The sequence below is a fragment of the Azolla caroliniana genome, unplaced genomic scaffold, assembly GCF_043228905.1.
Source record: "Azolla caroliniana isolate FFs.n. ecotype wild unplaced genomic scaffold, voAzoCaro1.0.p SCAF_5, whole genome shotgun sequence".
Taxonomy (NCBI): Eukaryota; Viridiplantae; Streptophyta; class Polypodiopsida; order Salviniales; family Salviniaceae; genus Azolla; species Azolla caroliniana.
In genome coordinates, this window is record NW_028230440.1 from 21764768 (window position 1) to 21790593 (window position 25826).

The window sequence follows — 25826 nt, forward strand, 5'->3', positions numbered from 1 at the left end:
TATTTCGCATTAAAGATAATGACATTAGGTTATAAAAACTTGCATGATGAGCATGCCACGTTATACCAGTGGAAATAATGAGCAATAATGAGAGTACATGGAAATAGTGAAAAGATTGGATGCTTTTAGAAATTTCATTTTCAGATCTGCATTTCCCCTTGCAATCAGCCTACATATTGTTACACCATAATATCCACTCTTACTCGAGCATTCAATCTTTTCATGATATGCATACTACCACTTAACACTAGAGGAATATATTCTCAATAAAAAAGGTTATTTAATAGGGAAAGCCTGCATGAAACTTCACAGTTATCACATGCATAGTTCAAGCATTAGTACCTCGCCCGACATATTTACTATTCTGTAATTAGAATCATTCACCATTGAGAAATATTTTCAAATCCAATTAAATCTTAACATTACCATACAAATGCTCACAGGCAGAAGCTAATCAATGCACACACAATTTGGAGATGTTCCACACCACCTTTAATATAAGACTCTTTTGCATAGATTCTGATTTAGAGCTAATAAGGTACATAAAACTACTCAAAAGTTTTATACAACATTGAACAAAAACCATGAAATTAATGAGAGTTTTCAATTTAGAGGTTACAAAATGTGGTATTACTTTATTAAAAAGCTCATGTATAATGCAAAGAAGGTTAAAAAAAACTGTATACAAAGGGCAAGAGGCAAATACTTAACAATTTGCCCACAAGGCCATTCTTTGAGTGCTTTCAAAGCACACTCTTTTGGACATAATTTTAAAAGGAAAGGTGACCCATCAATCCATCTTGGAGGAGAACCTTGATCATTATCCTCTTTCTTCTTATGCTTTACAATATCTTTTCTCTCATAAGGATATGAATGATCAACAATCTCCTTCCTTAAGATAGATCTACTCTACTCTACTCTACTCTCATTACATCAAAAACCATTATTTGCTTTATTTTTCTATAGCCAGTTGCTTGAAACAAACAAAATTCCTCGTCTGAATCCGTTATTCTCGCTTCAGATGCATCAACAACGAACTTGAGGAAATTTGCCCAACTATGCTAGGACCTCCAAAATCCTCTTCAGAGGATTAGTATAGATACAACCTCCAGATTGCTCCTCAAAGATTAGTATAAATTGGCATCAAAGAGAAGAATCTAAGATAACTGTGTGTAAGTCAAAGACATTGTCCATCCTCTTTTTGGGTTGGGAAACATAATAATGCATTGTCCCATCACAATCATCCTTTGTATAGGGAACGACAGTTACAGACGAATGGGCATGACTGCTGTCCATGTGCATCCTTTTTGCATAGGGAAAGATGGGCTTTGGAAGGATTAACATGGCTCTGAGTTCATCCTTCATCATCCTTGCATACTCCTGGAAAGGATTAACATGACCAACATCCATTTTTCCATCATGTTTGACGCATGGAACAAGACTACTTTTGTTCTTGTCTTGCTTAACAAGACTCAGTTGACATCATAGTTCCCATCCATGAGTATAAGGGGAGACAAATTAGGGGAAATAAATTGTGTACATGTTTTGTAGATGTTTATAGATAGATAAATAGAAGAGAAATAGACGAGAAATAGAGAGAGAGAGAGAGAGAGAGAGAGTGAGTAAGGCTAAGTACTTACTTCATTATTTCTTACTGGCTTTTCCAAGCATAAAGCAAGAGGGAGAATCCAGAGCTTTCTATGCATTCTTCTTTAATGGAAGAAGAGGAAGAGACATGATTCCATTGAAAGAGAGAGGATGTAGAAGCCAAGCTAGACCAAGACTTGTCTGGAGCCATACTTGTTTGAAACATAAAGACTGCATGCCCATCAGATGGGCTAAACAGCCAGTTATGGACATCCCAAAACAGCTCTACAGGCAGCCCATCCACTAAAATGGTCTGATTTCCTCTAAATTTCCACATTAGCCTCTTCACAATAACCACAATTTGCTTGTCTACCCTCACACACAGCTTCGGTTCTCTCCCTCTCGAACTACATTCGATCAGTATGTCATGTGTTCTTCCATTCTCCACAAACTGAGCTCTGGTAGAGTAAACTTTCTTCCCGAATATGTGCTCTCTTCTAGAAACTATACATGTTTCTGTAGATATGGCCTTGCTCTGAGCTAAGGCCAGAGCTTCTGATACCATATCTCCTAATAACAGCACAACCTCATGCTCAAAAACGATGGCAAAGAAGAATCCTTCTGTGGGTTCAGGCCCAGAAGGCGAATATTTTGCATTGGACAGGTCCCAAATCACATTCAGTGGAGAGCTGAAACCATTTAGCTCTAAGATTTTGTTACCTGTTTTCTTCCGGAGTAGCCATGGCTTCAGAGGAGCAGAAGGGGAAGAAACTGTTGGTGTTGTGGTAGTGGTAGCGGATAAAGAAGAAGGTCTCGATCTGCTTCCATCTTCGTCTTTCTCTTCTCCAAGATTAGCTTCTGTGTGGAGAGAAATTGAGAGACCAATTAAGGTTTTGCACCATGTGACGGTGACCAGGGAAGATGTAGCCATGGCTCCTAATCTGAGGCGATATAGACAAGTGACCACATTCTCTATGGCTCTCGGAGATGATCCACAGGCCAAAGAGTCTGCTACTTGCACTCCATATTCACTGAAACAGACAAATGGAAGGTCCAACATATCTCTCCCTCCACTTCCTTCTTCTCTGTTTCTCTGATTCTCTGATTCTTTGCTTCCTTCTTTCTCCCCCTTATATAGAGAAAAAAAAACGCAATGGAGCACAGAAATGGATCTGCAGACACCCTAAATTTTAGGAAGAAAAAGATATTTGAGTCTCCTTCAGAGCCCTAAATTTTTGCAGCAGGAGAAATCGGTTCACTTCCAGAACCCTAGTTCTTTCGAGAAGATGAATATAGGTTGTATTTGGAAACCCTGGTGTTTTTTGGGGAATCAGAGAAATGGGCGGAATCTAGAAAACCCTAAATGTTGAGACAAGAAATTGTTTTAAGAAGAGAAATGGGTTCAGCTTCCAAAACCCTAACCCTTGCAAAAACCAGAAATTGGGTCCCTTTCAGAAACTCTTAATTTCTAAAACAAAAAAAGAAAAGACATATTGTTTCCTGCAATAAATAAATAAATAAATGAAAACCCTAATCTTTGCCAAAACTGAATTATGCAGAAAGGCTAAAAAGTCTTGTAAAAAAAAAAACAATTAGAAATCAAAGCAACCCTAAATTTATGAAAAAGAGAAGAAAATGGGGGATTCCCATGATAAAAACCCTAAAAAAAAGAGAGAGAGAGGAAGTTTTGGGGAGGTGAGAGAACGCGAGTTTGTGTAATGCAGGGAACTCTAAATCTGGTAGGGGATCAGAACCAAAGGAAGATGGGGAGAAAGAAATAAGGATGGGGGGTATACAAGAGCACACTTCTAAAAGAAGAAACAGAGACAGAATTGGAAGTGTTTTCAAGAGAGATTTGATTGATTTGATAAGATGAGAGATGGGCTAGAAATATTGATGCTATGGTGAGGGATAAGCAGAAACCCTAAATGCAGAGAAGAGAAAGTGAGGAATGGAGGAGGGGGTTTTGAGATATATACATAAATTCATAGAGATTAAGACAATGGTGAGAAGATGAGTGGGAGCAGAATCATAATCTCTGAGAGAGAGAGGCAGAGGCAGAGGCAGAGACAGAGGAAGTGGGGAATGAGCTTTCTGTGAAGAGCCCAAGAAGAAAGCTTTAAAAAAACCAGGAAATTGAGAGAGAGAGAGAGTAGAGGAAGAAAGAAAAGAAAGAAAAGCCTTAAAGAAGGGGGTGGGGAGAGGTCTTTTTTTCTTCTCTTCTCTCTTTTTTGTTTACTAAATTTGGGTGGACTCTCTATGTGTGGGGGAAAACCCTAAAAAAAGAAATGCAGAGATGGCTACTTTATTGACACACAAGGAAGGGGAGATGGACACACAGAGAGAGAGAGAGAGAAGAGAGAGAATGTGTGCTTATCTATGGTGATCTCTGTGAGAGAGAGAGAGAGAGAGTCTATATGTTGGCCATGGCTACCTAAGTGTGGTGATAACCCTAGCTAAGTGTGGTTATAACCCTAGCTAAATGTGGTGATAACCCTAGCTAAGTCTGGTGGTAACCCTAGCAAAGTGTGGTTATAACCCAGGCACCAAAGTTATCTACAATTTGCAAGAGTTATGTGGTGGGTGCTGGCTAGCTAAGCTAAGCTAAGCTAAAGTGTGGTGTGATAGCCCTAAGTTATCTACAAATTGCAAAAGTATGTGTGCTACAAACAAAAAATAGCTAAAGTTGTCTTGCAATCTTGCAGATAGTATGTGTGCTTTGGCTAGCTAAGTGTGGCGATAACCCAAGTTTATCTACAATTTTACAGTGTCTCTATGTGTGTGTGTGTGTGTGTGTGTGTGTGTCGAATTGGGCATTTCTGATGATTTTGGGTTGTGTGCCCGAAAGAGAAGCACAATGACGATACACAGAGTGACTCTCGGGGGTCTTCGGCAACCTACTTGCTTGCTTGCCTACATCTGCGTCTGCGTGCTCTTAATCCTATGCATTCATCATAGATTAAAAGCCATGAACCCGATCCCATTGCAACATGGGCTTCGAAAATGGGTATCATCGACATGGAAAAGCTCCCTCGTGGTCACTCGCTCACGTTTGCGTCTATCTGTTTATCTGCAATTGAATAGTAATAATTGGGGTCACCATACAAGGGTGATCGATTTGTTAAGCTCGTGTCTATATCTTCAATTGAGTAGTAACTAGGAGTATACTAAGGTTATCTATGAAACGGGCGGGTTATATAGTATGCTTCGGAAAATGGATGGTTGTCCACACCTCCGGAAATGACCATTGACACTACAAGGGAATGAGAAAGGAAAATATGAGTAATCAATGAGACATGGAGGATAGTGTCATTAGACTAATACACTAGATAGAATCTTTACGACATGCCTATCCAACAACGCATGTGCAAGCGTGCACACTCACACGCACCGACTACAGATACATATATATACACGTAATCAATATAAATACATAGTCTAAAGTATATACAATATCATAGTTAACAAATTTATATATAATATCTAAAGGCTAGCTAGCCCCTTGGCTCCCCCCCCCCTCCTTTCGAGATTAAACGTAAAGTTTAACGCTTGTGGGTCTTTACAAATCTAAAGAGAGAATTGAATAAGTAAACTTTAAAGGCCACTTATGAAGCGAGAATATAATATGTTTCCTAAAACTAGAAACATGATATGTGACAACCTCTAGTTATGCGCATCGGAAAGAATCGAGAATGAGCTTTAGTATGCGTTCATCCGTTTACTTTATATCACGAATCGAACTCATGATTCAAAGTGCATGGAATCATTATTAAGGATTGCGATGGAGAAACTCTTAATGTTGAGCTAAAGGAGTGAATTTGTGGCCCGAGCATTTTTAGTAGATGTCCAATCAAGTGTACCAATCAATACACAAACATATAATAGGGATGCTTGTTTATAGGAAAATATTTTGCATCTAGCGAATTTTAAACAATTGATAAAAAATTGTGTGCAATGTTAATGGACATGCAAGACAAAATTCTATTGCACCACCAATACAATCGGCAAACTTTAAAATCCCAATGTTGGTGCCAATAGATTTGTAAGGAGTTAGGACCACTTTTAACGCTAACTTCATGCATTACTAGACTTACAATCTTGGTAAAATGGAAATGTTTCAATGGAATTGCCAATTTTTGTGATTCATTTGATCGATGGCACACCATCTCAAGAGAGAAAGAAAAGAAACTCCTTCTTATGACCAAAATAAGGGTACTTAACATAGACTAGGAATGTGTAAAACACACTCAAGTTGCAAGTTCTTGCATGTTATGTGCATTACAAATGGAAGTTACATTCATGGTACATGCAAACATACATTCCGAAATTTCTCAAAACCTTGGTTTCAACTGTGTAGATCGTGATTGTTGGTGAATCAATGTTCAAGGTTTGATTGTTCAACAACACCTTTCTTTTTAGGAACACCATATACATCGACAAACACCCACCCATACATCCTAGCACATGGAAGGGGTCATGGATTGGCAAAAGTTACCAAATCTTGCCTCTTTGGTGCATTATCAAATTGTAACACTCAATATATTCATAAGTTATAACCATATTGCTTTTATTACGGTATGTTTATAAACTTACGTCATTTTGTATTCTAGACACCTTCACTTTTTGTGGTTTTCTAGTCGTCTTGTTTGATTACACAACTTTGTAAAGAGTGAAAGAATTGTGTGGGGTCACCTTCACAGTACAAAGTATTGCCAAAGGAGCATATAATCTAGGGAAGGAGCAATACATACATAGTTATCTTCTATTATCCATGTGGTGCATTGTTGGCCTTCGAGAATGCTTGCAAAAAAGGACTATAATGGAGTTTATGTAAATGCTTGAAACCTCATTTTCATTTGCATGGATTGCCACATGGGGAGGGGAGTGTATTTTGTGGTTTGGCTAGTTGATGGCATTCCCTCTCTAAAGAAAAGCAACCAAAATTGGTGGCCACAAATAAATAGCACACAGACTATGGGAGAAGGTAGGCACACCTAATTGGAAAGCCTTACCCGTTTTCTGTGTTATTAGACTTTACACTTTAATGTACAAGTAGGTTGTCACTCAAGGTTCCTCATTTTTGTGAGTCTAATCAGATATATGCTTACCAAGACAAAAGTGGGCATCCTATCGTATACGCCATATTGACTTGTGACAAGTGTTGTGCTTGCAAAGTGGGGAGAGAGGGGGGGACCTAGTTGTAAACTTTGTCTCCTTGGTGCATTACCAGACATAGAGCACTTACTGAAAATGCTTTTAAAGTGGAGATAGTTTAGATGGAAACCGTTGAAACTTAGATGGGAAATTATATACCCAAGTTCTTTAAATTTTAAAGGGTCTAAAACAAATTATTTATACTAATAGTAATAATAATACAATCGTGCTTTCGACACCTGATTGATATTGTATCAAATTACCTGTTAAAATACAAAACATGCTTTGCTCTTCAATAAAAAAATCGAACAATGAATATTTCGTGTTTGCTCCCTTCGTCGGATATCTTATGTTGGCCCTCTTACTCGAAGGTCAAAGGGAAAATCTACTTGATTATAAAATGTGATGACATCCTTGTGAATAAAAGGCCGAAGGCAATTAGAAATGCTACTTCTACATGTATGCAAATGATTATACTTGAGGATGACAATTATGTTGTTTCAATGGAACTACATGTCATTATCAACAAGAAGAGGTATAACATCCAATACTTTTATCAATGCTAAAATTTTGAATTCGTATGATTTTTGTCAATGCTCAAGGTAGATGTGTAAAAGGGTACAATCCTTGCATTATGATTTATCCATCCAAGGAGATATTCCTTTTTGGATTTGCCCTACCTAAGCTTTACTCATTCATAGCAAAAACTAGGTAATCCAAGACAAGCAATTGAACATGATAGCATTCTATATTTCACATGTGGGCGGTTAAACTAGGCTCATGTGAAGTGAAATAGGACTAGAATCCATTATTATGGCACTGAGATAAGCTAAATTAGCCTTTCAAACTTTATAAAATCTTCTAATTAATGAAGTATCCCAAAGAGCACGATCTTGTCATAAAAATAAACCTAAACAAATCTTAATGAGCACAAAGTTGACTTAATAGCCTTCATTTTGGGCGTAATACAAGAACTATCGTTGAATGTTTTAGAGATATCAAAATATATGACACGGGAGTGTTTAAAACTCCTAGAGAATCATGATACAAAGATACAAATTAACCCTAAAACTTGTATAAATTTAGTTGATTATGCAATTATTGGGAGGACAAGAGGGCACATTGTTTATGAGGAAAGGAGGAAAGAGTTGTGTGAAGAGTTCGAGAAAGTAAAATGAAAAAAAAGCCGTAAAGATGGCATGGATGGTTGGTTTGTCTTCTTTTTCAGTGTAGGAGGAGGAAACATCGGAGAGATAAATATCGAAGAAAACACACACACACACACACACACACAAAAAGTTGCGTTGTTTTTAAGAAAAAAACATAAATGTGAATCATCTCCCCCTTTCTCTCAATATCTTATGTTTGTTTCATTTGTGGAAAGGTAAAAGAGACACTATGTGTTAGCTATATGGAAGAAATCTCTCTGTCTCTTATCTCTCTCTCTAATGTTTTGATGCCTTTTTTTTGCCCCATTTCGGATCTTAGATTGTGCATCCCTCCGTATGTTCAACATGTAACAGACCACATGGCTAGATGAATGACACATGCCAAGTTTTTATAGTATTGAGATAATGTCAAGGCACATGCTCACATAACCAATTTATCTTTATTGTTTCAGACGATTCCAACCGTCTTTCAATGCTTTGTAGGAAAAGCAATAAAACACTTTTTCCCACTGATAATCTATCTCATGACATTTTTCCATGTTCAAATATGAAGTGCCGACACATGTAATATCCACACTTTTATGAGAATAATGCTGCATTATACAATGCTAACGCAACCAACAAAAATACCAGCAATCACGTGACTCTACTTAGTTATCAAAGCTTCATTAAACAAGCAAGAAAGCGTCATACTTGTATTTGGTAAGATGAACCATGAAGTTGCATTCAAACACCTCCTTGGGTGTGTAGTGTCCATAAGGTTACGGACATAAATACCAAATAAGATGTTAGGATGTCCTCGATAGTACCATATCGTGTATTAAAGCTAAACACAACACATGGTTGTCCATTATGCCATGATCATTAATACTTCCATGCATAAACATACATTAAACAAAGATTGGTCATAAGGTCATCAAAGACTTCATCACACTACGGAAACTTTTGTTTGAGAGGAAACCTATTTGGTTTATCATTGGAAGTCAATGGATAGTGGCCATTGTAAGTTGATGGCAAATCCCAAATTCATACTTTGTTGGACACAATTAGTAGTCACATGCCACCAAGACACTAAAGTGGTCATTCTAACAAGGGAAGTTTTTGTCTTCTATAAAACAATTTTCATAAATTTTATTCACCTCATTAGGAAGTTTAGATATGCTTTCAAACAATGAAATCTCCCTCACTCTAGAATCGGATTCTTAGAATCACATGGCAAGCAAGCGAAAAGATTCAAATGACACAAGCAAGTAAAAATTTGTGTTCTAGATCAGTGCCAAGCTATGAAGAAATAGCTTGGAAAATGGGATGAATTATATTTGCTTCATGATACATCAATAAATTCCTTTGTAAACAAGGTTTTTTTGTTATGCCAATGTATCACATTGAGTGAAAGATGTGCAAGCCCACATTTCACACATTATATTACATATGTTACACAAAACTATAAAACCATCTCTGTCTCTAAATAGGAAACCACCTTCACCAATTTACATTAGAGCCCATTGCTTTATCAGCCATTTCCACGCCATTTCTTCCATTTACTTAGTTTATATTCTCTTAAGTGTGAGATCCATTATGGGGAATAATCGAGGAGACTCGTCTACCTTTCATATTTGCCTTGAGCGAGTTCATGAATTTGACTAACGAACTTTAATACAACATTTTGCCTTTGATCATGTTGTCAATGTGGTTGACTCCTTACACACGTTCCTCCCACAATCACAATGTGCATTCTCAATTGCAATGTTTAGTAGTAAAATTCTTGAAAATTGAGACTCACAATTCAGTTCCATGCATATTATGAGAAATTGTTCCCATTTTGGTCTTGTAGATCATCTTTACCTCCAACGACAATAATAAACTCTCTCTCTCTCTCTCTCTCTCTCTCTCTCTCTCTCTCTCTCTCTCTCTCTCTCAAATGCACAATACAAAAAACCCTTATTATCTAAACTCACTTATTGCAAGGTAAACCCTCTACAATTTTGTAATGCCAAATGACATAAAACGAACTCCTACAAAGACAAGGTGCCCATAGAGCATAGCTACGAAATTTGCCAAATCAACTTTCCTTTTAGCTTACATATTTATTATGCGACTCTACAAAGTCCATCAAACAAGAATCTATTTCTCAAGCTCTAAGTATACAATATACCCAATATCTAAAATTGTCAAACACAACCTTATATGATGGGAAGGTAGAGCTATAACACACTCAACGAAACCCACTAAAAACATGACTAAACGATCCTAGTGTGACATAACAACCAACATGGCTTTAGCAATTAGGCATGTAATGAACCTATGTTCGGCTTCTTCATCAACCATTGTATAGAAAATTTATGTACCATCTTAACTTTGTCTTTGTTTTAACGACATAGTCAAAGGCAACCTACACACCATTGCTTACAAAAAGAAACAATTTCACGTGAAATGGAAGATGAGATTATCACCTTGCATATAAAACTCAAAACCACCATATTACAAATTTGGCAATGTGCCACGTATTTGAGGCATTCTTAACTAACCTTGCCTAGTCTTTAACCAACTTATGGTATGCATAAGTAATGTGCACCACAAATATAAAATTTTTACTATCAAATAACAAATCTTTCAATTGTTCCTACATTGCCAACATTGGAATTAGAATTGCTAGTATTGATTGAAAATGCCAATATTTATAGCCAAATATAATCCTATTGCAAAGGCGTATGAAACGTTCTTCACAATGTCTAGAAGGCCGTAATTTTCCATTCACTAAACTATGACTTGAGACATTCTTTAACATCCCAATGTTGTAGAGTTGAGGACACAATTGCCTTTGTTAAAGAAAGATTTACTAACTTTTCGATACATAGGGAGTTACCAATTAAACAATTTCAAACTTTGTTGCCAAGGGAGCACAAAATATTGAATCATAATATATTTTTGAACATTTAAATGAGCAAGCAATATTGCAAACAAGTCATCATGAAGTTGTAATGTTATCCCATGTTTCATACAAACCTTTTTCACAAAATGGCAAAACAATTATGCCCAATGTTGAGTTCTTATACACATACCTTTTAAGAGATTGAATCTTCAAACAACCATATGATCTTCCAAATTTAGTAGAGCTTTGGGTACATATACGACTCCACTAAAACCAACTCATACCACAACTTGATGATTTCTTCGAGAATGTATATTTTAGTGAACGAGTCAAATGATCAAGTGATTTCTTTTTCCATGGCTACGTGGCAAAAAACAACATATCAATGTAATCGTTATTCCTTGTACCTCTTTGAGATAAGTACCAAATGACCAAGCTTTGGACGATATATAAATTTATCCAAGATTGTACCCTATATCCAATTCAAACTTTGAGAAGGGTGAGATATCAACACCAATAAGGTAACTTAGGTAACTTAAGTGGTGGCAAACCTTTCTTTGATTAAATATTTCACCATGCCCTCTAAGATAAACCAAATCTCTTATAGTGCATCAGATATTCGATACTTTTGCAAATAAATATATAATCTTGACACCAAGGCAAATACATTCCACACTTCCATGGATTTAGCTATAGGTAGAGCTTTGAGGAACAATAATGAGTTAGCATCCAATGTATGGACTATCAATTGTTTCTTAAATCGTTGATGCCAACTCATGAATTTAAACAAGAATCGGATGGGGAACAATGGCAAACAATAATGGTCACTCTACACACTTCACTATTTAACATCACAACATACAACCCCAACATAAAAGTGGGATGAGACATCCTTGCACCAAAACCCATATGAGACATAAGTTGGGCAACAAAGGACCAATGTAAATGATCATAAGACTTCTCTACATCTCGTTATATCATTACAATTTCTTTCTTTCTGTTTCTTCCAAAAAAGAATATACTCCATTAGTTAAACATGTCCTTCTGTACACAACTTTAGTCCCCTTATCGGGTAGTCCTTGCCTAAATTATCCTATCATCCTCAGCTACTATATACCCCTATGTTGATTGTACAAAAGCTCGCCACCAGAAGTCTACTTACATTTGGGTGACTTCTCATATTTATCTTACACTTTCACATATGTCTCTAACTTACCTATACTTGGTTATATCTATTTCTGAGTTATCCACCCACTATCCATACACATCATCTACATTCAATAGCCCACATGTAAGTTCTCTATGTATCTCATCTCATTCACGCAATCATTACAATTTCTTGTTTTGATTCCTTTGCATAATACATAGCCATTAGACATTCAAAATATTATGAAGAATGTCCCTTCCTGCAATAAACCCTTATTGCATTGGCTTGATAATAGAAGATAACACCTTTTGAAGTTGATTTGCTACTACTTTTGCAAATATCTTATACAACCCACCCATTAATGATATCGGTCTCCACTTACCAATGGACATGGCAGAGATAACATTTGGTAGAAGCTTATCAGACCAAATTTCCGTAAATCAGACATCTTATTGGAACCCTAAACTTCTTGGAGCAATATTGTAATGGGGCCTTTAAGTTTTTCCATCCTCATTTAGCAAAACAAATAATTATAGCCAAATATGTTAATATCTGAGGTATATTCTATCCTCTTGGTTATTCTCCAGATCTTTGTTGTCAAAGCTACAGAGGTTGATTAGGAATGTTTTATGGGGATCTACTGATTTTAAGAATGTTAGACCAAAGGTAGCTTGGAAAACTATTATAGTGCCGACTTCTCAAGGGGGTTTAGGTTTGATAGATCCTCTGATGCAATGTAAGGCATTATTGGCAAAATTTATAATACGAGGATTACTGCCAGGAAATGAGCCGTGGAAGATGCTTCTTTAGTTGAGAATGAAAGAGGTCTTCTTGAAAACTGGAGTTGAATTGACAAGGTCTCTCTTGAACATCGAGAGTCACTACTCACTTTCACACGTATCACGTGAAATGTAATATTTTTGTCTCATAGGATATATTTGACCTTCGAAGACGATAATATAATCTATCTATCTATCTCTGATGGTAGTTTATTCCTAACTTCCATTCACATAAGATAGTGTTTCAATATGATAGGTTCTCTGTTGCAATAAAGCGAGCCTGGTGGTCCATAAAGGATAATTTGCAACAAGTCCGACCCACTTCAATGGATGAATGGTTACATTAGCCCTTGGTTTGGAATCCTTTATTTCTAGATGTTGAAGGATCTATGTTGGGGAGGAGAGTCAGATTAAATTGGGCTCAAGTGGATTCATCTTTTGTCTCATGGCTTAGTAATTGGCAACAATTTGTTCACAACCCCACTCATATTATTCAACAAGAATATAGAGGAATAAGAGGAGGAAATGTGATACTTGATGAGTTAAGGAAGTTGCAGTTGTCCTTGCAGGATAATATACTTTCTAATTGTCATAAGTGGGTGGGATTATTAAATTTTAATTTTTAGGTTTTACTTGGAGTTCATGGCCTTAGAGATGATGATACTTTCTTAAGTTATGATGTTCTACAAGATGGACGATTAGGGATGATTCTTGAGGAAGATGAATGTTTGGCTGAGGCTATATTAAAACCTATTAAAATTCTAGCTAAGGTAGATAAGGTTTGGGTCCTTGACCCTGATCCTAATGATGTTCATCCATGGTGGGATCTATGGGTGGTGGGGAAAAAACCATTATGTGAATTGGGATAGGACCCAAGGGAATGGAAGTGGCTACCTACACCATATTCTGGGGAGGATGTTTGGCCGATTCCGTTTTTTCAGTATTCCATTCGATTGGGAAGGGAGATGATACGACGTAGGGTACCCCATTGTCCGACAACAGCTACAACATGGTTGACTTATAATGTTGATCCTACTCATGTGACAACATTTTGGAAATGGCTATAGGCTATGCAAATTCCAAAGAAGATGATTCTATTTAGATGGTTGATTGTTCGTTATGTGTTTTCTGTTAGGGTTTGGGTGTATTGTAAAGATGTGGATAAAATGTGAGATTTTTGTGGGTTAGAAGTAGAGTCGTTTCATCACCTATTTTGGTCATGTATGGCTCCCAAATTGGTTTGGAAAAGGTTTTTGCGTCTCTTGCATGAGTTGTATGGCTCTAGATTATATAAATGGGGGGCAATGATGTGGGATGATATCAAGGGTGAGGTACAAGATTATGAAAAATAAAAGGTTAACTTCGCATTGTATACAAGAGGTTGATATGTTGAGGAAGTGTTGCCATGTATGCCTATTAATTCAGCCCAGAATGGAGTGGTTTGGGAGACGATTATTTCAATAACCGTGTAAAGAAGGGGGAGACGTAGGTGATGTTGAGCAACGGAAGTGAACTCTGAGTGTGTGTGTGTGTGTGTGTGTGTGTGTGTACGTAAGATGCAAAGAGAGAGAGAGAGAGAGAGAGAGAGAGAGAGAGCTTAGAACAAGAAGCTATATCGGTAAAAGGGTAAGATACATCCAAGACAAACTAAGTTACAAGGAGTTGGTTTAAATACCAACTAGTCTAGGGCAAGTGCCCTTTCTACTTATTATAAAACTAGCCTAGTATGATATCCACTAGCTAGTGTGAACACTACCTCTATGGGAAGTTGAATTTGACTCTCAACATGCCCCTTCCAACACAACTTCTGGATGCCGAAAGGTTGGTTCGGTTCAATCTTCAAAAAACTTCGATTCGGTTGAATCGGCTTCGGCTTTTGAGTTGTTTCGATTGTTCGGCTCTGTTGCACGAATGGTCAGTCAAAATCGGTTTCGACTGTTCGATTGCTTCGTGCTCCTTGTTCGGCTTGATTGTTGCTATTCAACATTGACGATTACTGTTGCTTTTCGATACTCCCCCTTAAGCGCAGCTGGTCGGTGATTGAGAGACCAAGGTATGTCGAAACCCAGGGCTTTTGTGAAGATGTCGGCCACCTGAAGATTTGTGTTGATGTGTTGTAAATTGACATCTCCAGCCTGAACGCGCTCCCAAATTAAATGGTATTGCACTTCGATATGCTTGGTCTGCGTGTGGAACACGAGATTCCGAGCCAGGTAGATACTGCTCATGTTGTCGTAGTATAGGATAATCGGATCCTTGATGGGAACACCCAGATCCTTCAATATGCGCGTCAACTAGACGGCCTTGCATGCGGTGACTGCCACACCCTTGTATTCGGCTTCTTTGCTCGACAATGCTATTGTCGGCTGCTTTTTGTTGCTCTAGGAAATCGCTTTGATGCCGAGGGGGAAGACGAAACTTGACGTTGATCATTGATCGGCCTTATGCCGGCCAGTCTGCATCCGTGTACACTTCGAGCCAAATGATCGTATCAACTTGAATATGATGCTGAAATCCATCGTCCCACGGACATACTGAAGTACCCTTAGCGCAATCGAGATGAACATTTCGAGGATTTTGCATGAATTGGCTATGTAGGCCGGTCGAATAGCCGAGGTCGGGTCGTGTGATAGTTAGATAGCTTACGTTGCCGATACTGAATCGGCTCACAATCTTTTGTTCCCGAATCGACATAGAGTTTGAGATTTCGATCGTGAGGGGTAGACACAGGTTTGCACTCAGGCATTCCAAACTTGTAGAGTAAGTTGAGAATATAGTGTCGTTGAGAGATTAGTATCCCGATTGGTGTCCGAATTACTTCGATACCGAGGAAGTAATGAAGCTTGTGCATATATTTCATTTCGAATCTGTGAGATATCAGTGAGTTGACCTTAGTAATGTCGGTGAGATCCTTGCCTCCAATGACCAGATCATCCACGTACAGGATGATGACAATCGAGTTGTCCGACCCGTTTCTGATGTACATGGAGTTGTCCGATTTTGACATTCGAAAGCCGATTTTGATGAAGATACTTGGTGATCTTCGAGTGCCAAGCATGCGGTGCTTGCGTGAGGTCGTACAAATGCTTCCTGAGTCGACATACTACTTTCGGGTGTTTGCTTGATTCGAAACCAGGTGGTTGAATCATAAAGACCTCTTCAAATTCGCCTTGTAGGAAGGTGTTCTTCACATCCATTTGGTGGAGGTGCCACCCTTCTGCATCTGCGAGAGTATTAATTGTCCATACAGTCGGCATATTTGCCATTGGGGCAAAGGTCTCCTCTTAATCGACATCGTGAGTTTGAGCATATCCCTTGGCTACGAGGCTTGCTTTGGGGCGATTTACCTAACCATTGACATTGTATTTTACTTTGTATATCCACCAGGAGCCGATTGCTTTCTTGTGTGGCGAATGGGGGACAAGATCCCATGTCTCGTTTTTGCGTAATGCTTGCATCTCCTCGTTCATTGCTTCGATCCATCGTGGATACTTGGCTACCTCGGAAAAGGTTTCCGGTTCTCGAATAATAGCCACCTTCATCATAAAGGCATAATGGTATGTCATATACTCATCATAGCCGAAACAGCTGATTGGGTTTTTCTCCCGGGTGAAGCGACGAAGCTCCATTTTTCTGGATGATTGGAATGTTCAGGCCTTCGAACTCACTATCGAGGGAGTGAGGCGACTCATTGTCGATCAGATCTTCGTATTCTTGCATTTTGGCCTTCATTTTGTCTAGCTTCAGACTTGGCCGAGATGTGCTTTGATCACTCGGGGGCTCTTGTGGTCCACTCAACCTTGTCGTAATCGGATTTTCTTCGAACATGTGCCTCAATCGATCTTCGTCTTCTATCTCTCGTTCGGTCGAATCTGAATTGACTGGGATCGGAATCAAAGTCATCTCTAGTTCGTACCAGGACGCCGACTTGTCGAAAACGACGCCTCGATTCACTTGAACTTTTCAGATGGATGGATTGTAACATTTGTACAACATTTGTTCAAGTAAGTATCCTACGAAGGTACATTTCTCCGACTTCGGGTCGAGCTTTTGTCACTTCTCATGAGGAATATGCACGTAGGCGATCAAGCCGAGTATCCGGATATGTGATAGATCTGGCTTCTTTCTGAAAAACTTCTCCTGAGGGGTTATGTCGTGTACCCTAGAGATTGTACACCTATTCGTGAGGTAGACAATTGTGTTAGCCGCTTGTGTCCAGCACGATTTCGACAGGTTCTTCTCGTTCATCATGGCCCTTGCTACCTCTACTATGTGCCGATTCTTTCGTTTGGCTACTCCGTTTTGCTGAGGTATGTGTTGGAATGAGAATTCTCAATGAATTCCTTCCTTTCGAAGGTAATCCGTAGAATTGTCTGAGAAATACTCATTGCCTCCATCCGATCGAAAACATCAGACATGCTGACTTGTGGCTTTTTTGACTTCATTTTTGAACCTTTGGAAGTGTCTGAACACTTCACTCTTCTACTGCGTAGGCTAGATCCAACATGGCTCGAGAAGTCGTCCATGAACGAGACATAATATCGGCAACCGCCGAATGTTGTCGTCTGGGTTGGTTCCCACACATATGAATGTACTACATCTAGGATCCCTTTGCTCCTCACATTTCTCTCTTTAGGGAATGGTTGTCAGTGTTGTTTGCCTAATTGGCAAGCTTCACATACACCAATTATCTCCTTTTCAGTAAATGTCAGGAGTTTGATTATGACTCCTTTCGATTGCATTCGTTTAAACTTTTGGAGATTGATGTGGCCAATTCGCTTGTGCTACAGTTTCAAGTGAGTTTCGACTTTGAGGCTTTTGGTGAACATAGGTGACTTAACCTCATTCAATTCGAGGATGAACATTCGGCCTTCTCTTTGACCGTGAGCGACTAATCGGCTTTCTTTCTCGGTGAAGTACCCTTCATTATTGAATTGTACTTGCATACATTGTTCGACAATGTGGCTGATCGAGACCAGGTTTTTCGTGATGGTAGGAACATGTAAGACATTCTTTAGGTAGGTTCGTTTGCCATCATTCCCGAATGGGACATTTCCGATATGCCGAATCGAGTGAGTCATGTCATCTCTGGTTTTGACATAGTCGGGTCAATCGGGCTTTCTCAACTCTCAGAACCAATCGTCGTGAGATGTCATGTGATTGGACACTCAAGAGTCTACAAACCATACATCGTCTAGGGAACAAGTGATGGTCGAATCCTATGCCACCATCGAATGTGCTTTATGCCTCATTATGAACATCCCCTGATGATAATCATAATCGGAATTCATGGCATAGTTCGTGTTGTTGCGATGGTTCGACCTGGCAGGATGGCACCCCTTCGATCGAACTCCCTAGAATTGTTCCCATCATCTTGCCATTGGTGGGAGTTGCGTTCTCGGGTTGGCTGACCCTGTCACCCATGGACGATTCGACCTCTATTTCTTTGGTTGAATCCTCTTCTATCGTCTGACTGGGAGCAGAGCATTTGACCATCATGTGCATTGCTCCTTTGTCGGGCATGATTTTCTTCCACCAATAGTATCGACTGAAGGTGGAAAAAGGAAGGTGGATTCTTCCTTGCGAGAATGGCCGATCTAATCATGTTGAATCGTGGTGCTAAGCCGTTGAGGCATATTAGCACCATTTCGTCATCATCGATGATGACATTGAGTGACCCGATGGCATCACACAACTCCTTGATCTTCAAGGGATAGCCGGAGATCGACATATCCCTTTGTTGTATGTTGTTTAACTCATGACGTGGTTGGAGCTTTCGTGCAGGCATGTTGGCCGCAAAAATCTTCTTGAGATTGCCCCAAGCTTCTTTCGGCGTTTTCGACTCTTGAATATAGCCAAGCATGTGATTGTGAACGCATGATGCAAGGTAATACAACACACAGCTTGCGGCATGCTCCTATGTTGGGTAGTCATCATGTGTTGGGTTGGGTTGCGTTGTCGTAGTATACTACGTGAAATATATACGGAGTACCTGATTAACTAAGAATAAAGAAATAGGAGAAAATACTAATAATTATGTTACATGGATAGGGCAAGATTTGAACCTTGTGCCTCCATGTTAACAATTTCAAGCCTTACCATTGTACTAACACATTATGAGTAGTAATGTTATAGATTCTAGTTAGACAAAATTTATATCACGTAAATATTCTAATTTAGCACAATAGAAAGGGTTATTCATGCATACACACTCGAGTAAAGAAAAAGGCATGATAGAGAAAGTTATTCATCTACATCTAATGTGCATGAACACTTGAGTTAAAAGAACAATATGATAATAATAAAAAGCTAATCATGCACATGTAGTGTGCATGACCACTCGAGTTAGAGAAAAAGCATCATGCTTGCATGTAGCAAGATATACTTCATCTCTCCCATCACTATATAAGGATGGGGGGAAGCAAAATGTAAGGATTAATGATTTTTTGGGTTTCTAAATATTTATCTAATACATTACACACGTTTATTTCATGATTTTTCTTCTATCTATTCCATTATACTATTAGGATTCTAAGGATTGATTAATCTAATATAATACACTCGAGGGATTCACGAGGTGTCTATTTCTTTCTCTTCCAATCTTATATTCTTATTTGCCTTTGAATTCTCCTCCTCCTAGTCCAAAACCTCGACGGTTCCCACCCGACTCACGCAACGATCTGACGCCGAAAGGCACGACAATGTTTCGTGAACTCCTTCGATATAGCTTCGGTAACCTTGTCTGACATGGTATCGATGCACCTCGTATTCCCAAGATGCAAAGTTTGTCTTGTTGAGCTTCTCCGTAGGAAGAGCACTTCCCATCTCAGTATTCATGATGTCGATTTCTTCTTTGTTGTTGAACTGGTTTTGTTGATCGTCGGTGTGTAGCACAACATAGTCGATTAAGCTTGATCAGATAACCACACGCTCTGATACCATGTAAAGAAGGAGAGACATAGGTGGTGTTGAGCAACGGAAGCAAGCTTTGAGTGAGTGTGTGTGTGTGTACATAAGATGCAGAGAGAGAGAGAGAGAGAGAGAGAGAGAGAGAGAGAGAGAGAGAGAGAGCTTAGAACAAGAAGCCATATTGGTAAAAGGGTAAGATACATCCAACACAAACTAAGTTACAAGGAGATCGTTTAAATACTAACTAGTCTAGGGCAAGTGCCCTTTCTACTAAATTTAAAACTAGCCTAGTATGATGTCCACTGGCTAGTGTGAACACTATCTCTATGGGAAGTTGAGTTCAACTCTTAACAAACTGTATAGGTTTTGTGGACTAGTAGATGTCGAAGGATATTTCAGCAAATTTAATGGAATGTTGTGGTTGTAGTCAAGGAGATTTGGGTGACCTTGGTGCATACACTAAAAGGAGAATATGACACTATCAAAGGTGATTCAAATGTAGTCTTTTGAAAGCAATAGGTTTTTAAGAAGAAATGGGAAAGGATGAAGGTATTTTGCATGGTTAATAGTGGTATACGTTGGAGGTATCAGCCACCACTCTGGGTATTTCCTCCACCAACATGAGGCATGTGGCCATGTATAACTATTATTACTAATGCTTTGGGACATACGTATGTCTATAACAGTCCAAGAGCAGTTGAAAGGGTAAAAATCTATGTTGAAATTTCAAGTAAATCGCTTTAAACATAATATAAACCATTGTTGGAAAATATATATATTCCGAGGTATACGAAACCCTGTTCACACAAATTTGAAGGGCTAGGAATTAAAATAAAAATCTGCAATGTTACCAATCTAATTTGCTTTATCGAATTATTTGATTTAGGTTCGAAACATTCTTTTCCATCCTAGTACAAGGGTTATGAGACTACAAGTATCACTTGTACGTAAATAATTATTATGTTGTTTGACTGTGCATGTTTTTTGCCGCTTGACCAATGTCAAACTTTCATGCCATGAGACCACGAATTGTTGAACCATAAGGTATTTAGAACATCGAAATTACTGGGTACTATTCACAACATGCAACCATGAGACTTTATTCCTTGTTTTACCATGCACTATGCCAACCTTCTTCCACAAAATAACAAACTATTTTTCCAAAGTATTGACTTCCAACACATATACCTTTATGGGGTGAAGTTTTAAGTGACCACAAGATCTTTTAAATTTATTTACACAATTCCCCTCAATGTTTTGAAAACCGTACATGACACGATGAAAACCAACTCATGCCTATTCTTGACTCTTCCTTCCATAATATATAGTCGTGGACAAGCCAATCATCAAGTGATTTCTTTGTCCATGGTAACGATGGGAAAAGATAAGAAATCATAGGATCATAATTCTTTGATCCACTTTGAGTTGAGTGACAATGCCCAAGTTTGAGACTTCAAATACACAAGTCTATCAAGCTTGTACCCAATGTTAAAGTTAAAGTTTGAGAGCGTGAAACGCCAACACCAATAAGGTAACTTAAATGATGACCAACGTAATATTGTTCCAGCATTTAACCATGGCATCGAAGATCAACCAAATGCTTCTTAGTGCATTGTACAAGCAAAGATTTGTGTATAATAATTTCAAACTCAGATGCCAAGGCAAATGCATTCCACATTTTCGTGGCTTTAATGATTTTATTGATTAGAGAATTCATAAGATTATTTTCTTATTTCAGATAAGGATAAAACAGTGATAAAAGTCAAGCATGCTTCTTTGTAGTGGGTAATCTAAAATGCAAAAGCCTTACGTGTTGTAGGTTTATGATTCTATAGTCGATAAACACATGTTCGAGATAAGGATGGCTATTTATTACAAACCTTATATTACATGCAAGCATAATGATGAAATTTATATCCTCGTTTTCATATAGGGATATATAGCTTTTATGTTTGGGAAAATAGAGGAAATAAACTTACAGCCCATTACAATGAGCAAAAACAGAGTTTGGATATGTCAAAGAAAACATTTCTACTCCAATATGGTTGTCACCCAAGGATTCAATGTGTGAACATTTTCCTATCAATAAAAGCATAGGTAGGTCAAATTGCATCTCGTACATATATTTGAGTGCCATTTCCAATGGAAGTAAAGTGCTATGTAGATAGATATGAACATCATTTGTTGAAATCTGATCATTTGTTTCCTAGGACCTTTGGGTTTTGTGTTGCTCAAATCATTGTCCCAATGATGGAATCTAGTTGTGATATATGTTGATGGTCGCCATCAAACAAAATTTCTTGCTTTTGCTTATCTTTATAGGTGATCAATATTGCATGAGAACCTCACGTCTAAATAGACCTATACAAAGAACTTTCCTTTTCATGGATCATGTACTTCCAATAATTTGATCAAATTTCAAGGGTCACAAACCTACTTAACTCAAGGGTTAGAGCATCACTTGAAGTGACTTGTGGAGCCAACATGCAATTGCTTTTATGATATCACACCTAATGTTTGCTAATTGCCCAGATAGGTGTACCGTGTAATTATGTGACAAAACTAAATAATCCAAAGTATAGATGTCATAATCCATCGACATAAGATAAATAAAACCATTCCTTTCATCAAGCACCAATTCATTCAAGTTCTAGTGTTGTATATTAATCATGTAGTTTGAAGGTATAAAAGAAAGCCTTACGATTAATGGGCTATTTCCATAGAAATTGTTTTACATACAATTATATACAAGGAGTCTATTCATTCTTTTCACATGATGGAAAACATCTACATTACTCATTCTATTGACAAATACTTTGATCATTTTAAGTGTATCTTGATGAGAATCTTTCTAGTTGACGAGGATAACCAAATGTTGAATGTCTAAATATAACCAAACATAAGTAATTGACAAGCATGCACCATCTGAATGTTGCTCAGTATTAAAGTTATAGGTATCTTGACAGTTTCTTTAAGAAATGCATAGAACAATGTTGAATAGTTAGCAACTTAGCCATATATAATAGATTATTACCCCGTCTTTCTTTATGCTAGTTGATATCACCTTATTGTTGTGTAAAGAATGCTTTTGACCACTCTAAATGTTGTAGTTGATCATAGAAAATGCTAGAAAAGGAGGAACTACATATAAATTCTTCTCGAATTTGTTTTGAAACATAATGGGGCCAACATTTGTAACTTATTGCAGTTGTAACTATTTAGTGAAGCCAAGGAGTACTTTGTTTTCCTTCCACTGGATTTATGTTGGTGATGCCAATACTAATATTACCTGAAGGAATTATAAGCTAGATTAACAAATAGGTCACATACTTTAAACTAATATAAATGCGCGCACACACACACACACACACAATAAAGAAGATTGGGCTAAAATATGTTCCCATGAGCTCTTTCTTGCATGCACGACAAATATTGTACAATGAGTTTACAAGGTAAATATGTATATATAATATATGATTTTTGTGTATGTCAACATAATATGCGCTTTATGCTAGTGGCTTTAATGATTGTGGGAAGATTAATGTCAATCAATAATAGTCATGCACATGCCCTAGGTCATGAAAATCACAACACTGTGGTGGGTGCCACTGGGACCAAGATGGGCTTTCACTAAAAATATGATATAAATTATGAAGAAATAAGTTTCATAAAATTACAAATGATGATAATTGTAACATACATCTCCGTGCTATCAATTGTATCTCAAACAAGCTCCAAGCTCTAGTATTTTGCTCTTGGTGCATTTTGTACTTTCGAATATGAGAAATTTTGCCCCTCCCACCCAACTAAAAAGAGTTGTCCCAATTGAATTGTGTCATTCGTCAAACAAGTAAAATAATGCGATGGTGTGATGGTGTCCTATCGATACGTTGTTGTATGCTCTTTTCTTTTTTACCGATGGAAAAATCCCTTCGTTTTAAGTGTAATATTGTGAAAATAAGTGCCCCTGCGGATGGGGTAATTCCCATAAATGTCAAATAATATTGATGGCAAAAAGGTAGGGTTCTAAATTCTAACGTACTTAACCTAGAGTGAAATGCTATATAATTCAATTAGTTCACGTTTCGGTCATCAAGAACATGGTAGCTTAGAATTAGCACAGACTAATAACTCACTAATCAACATCATAAATCTTCAAACAGCCTTGAGTTACATGAACATGCGAATTTTACAAGAAAAAGGAACTATTTATGCAAATGGAAAACTAGACAAGCAATGAAAAAATGTCCAATCTCCTAATTATTAGATCCAAAGAGAATAAACATGATTCCAACATCTAAAGGTTTGACCTAATGAATTCTTATGCGCAAAGCAGAATTTATTGAGGACAATTATTAAAATGTGATTGATTTTTTCAATGCCAATGGCTTTATCCAAACATATTGACGATACATGGATTTAAAATGCAAGGCCTTTGTGAGCTATATTACACATTGTTGGCAAAATACTCTCCATTATAGGTCTTTTGTGAGGACCACTAATCCAACTAGTGGCTTGGGATGTCTGGAAACAATTTGAATTTACCGAAATGGCAATTGGATAAAAACATATGTACATAGACCTACTAAGAGGAAACATTATGACCCTAGAATCCACAAATCGGGGCCGCATTATCCCAATACACGTTATGCTAAATAATCACTCATTAGAGTGAAGTCCATATCATCATACACCAACATTGTTTTCTAATCCTCCTTACAATTCTAGCATTATGGTGGCTTAACTAAATTTAGGAAGCATTTTTAGATAATTGATGAGAATGTTAATAACGTTTTTTATGTGGACCACCAAACAAGACATTTTGTGTCAAAGGGCAATGTGAAAGAGTTACCTTCATTCATCATCATATTCAAATTTCATGCTCCTCCATAAAACGTCTTTTTATTGGATTTTGAGCTTACTCTTATGTAATTCTAAATGTCAAATCTCTAAACGTGATGATTTTGGGCAACTTGTGTTTTTGTAGCTTGAACATTGTGGTTTAGGTATTAAGCCATAAGTTCGATGTTAATTTTGTAAATAGTTTTTTGTTATAAGTTTACATTGAGATCATGTAGATTAATAGTTTCCTCATAAAAGCATGGTTTCACATGGGTTTGGTGGTGCGGTCTAAGTGTTCAACAATGGGTTTGATGTTGCATAAAGAAAGAATTTTTCTTCATAATTTTACATGGAGATCATGAAGTCCATTATAATAACTTTTAATAATTTTAATTTGAGATCATGCACACCAATAGTTTGTTCCAAAAACGTAAATTTTAAAGAATTGACATTAACATTTGTCCATGACCTAACGACTCAAAACCCCATTTTCCTTTAAAGACAATGCAAATAATCTAACGAAAATGTCTATACCACATGTGCTCATGATTTACATGAGTGGTGGCACTATTCTGTAGGCATAGATCTTGTTGAGTATAGTAAGGGACAATATTGATCTATTATGATCATATTGATCTTAAGGCTAGATTTGATAGCTTAAAGGTTAGAGCATAGGAAAATTTCACATTAACATCATTATAGAATACTGCCATATTAATGAATAACCTCGCTATAATCTGAAATCATACCAATGATCCAATACACTTCCTTAGGATAAAAACATTTGGAAACTTTGTGATCATAAATTAGCTAAAAAAGAGATCATGTTGCCTAATTGCCTGAAGGGGAGGAGTCCATACCTTTAATAATGAGTTTGTTTCCTCTGCCTAGTTTGGCCATCCAAACTAAATGCAGTAAACGAGCCCCAACATGACCAAAATGAATCAACCTTACAACTTGACATCATCTTAAGAACTATTAAATTGTTGGGTTTTTTTGTTATTTCTATAAAAGTTAGTGGTAGTTTGGTTTTTATCCCTATTTTGAATCAATTTGGTGCTTATTCCTTTCATTTCAAAACGTAATGCCACCATATTTTTCTTGGTTATTAGAATACCCCTCACGTTCTAGAAATTTACCAACAGACCCCTACTTAATCATCTCATAATTTTACCACTCCAACAAATTTAATAACAATAAAAATAATGTTAACCTTGCTAAGGGTTATGGCTTCTCATAATACCATCTATCATACCATAAAAAAAGTAGTGCTAATATAGCTCCAAGTGTATTTCCAATTAATTATGGACTAGACATATTTAGGCAATTTTTGAATTTTTTTTTTTAGGGGAATTTATTATGGTTAT

At 37.5% G+C, this 25826-nt stretch overlaps 1 protein-coding gene across 1 annotated transcript; it reads right to left on the reverse strand.

Moving 5' to 3' along the window:
* Positions 1-585: 585 nt before the first annotated feature.
* LOC147864439 (uncharacterized) lies at positions 586-2891 on the reverse strand. Its single transcript, XM_087320263.1, has 2 exons — positions 1641-2891; positions 586-1380 (listed from the first exon to the last, which is right to left on the reverse strand). The coding sequence occupies exon 1, from the start codon at positions 2645-2647 to the stop codon at positions 1652-1654; it is 996 nt and encodes a 331-aa protein (XP_087176389.1). The 5' UTR covers positions 2648-2891; the 3' UTR covers positions 586-1380; positions 1641-1651.
* Positions 2892-25826: the final 22935 nt, after the last annotated feature.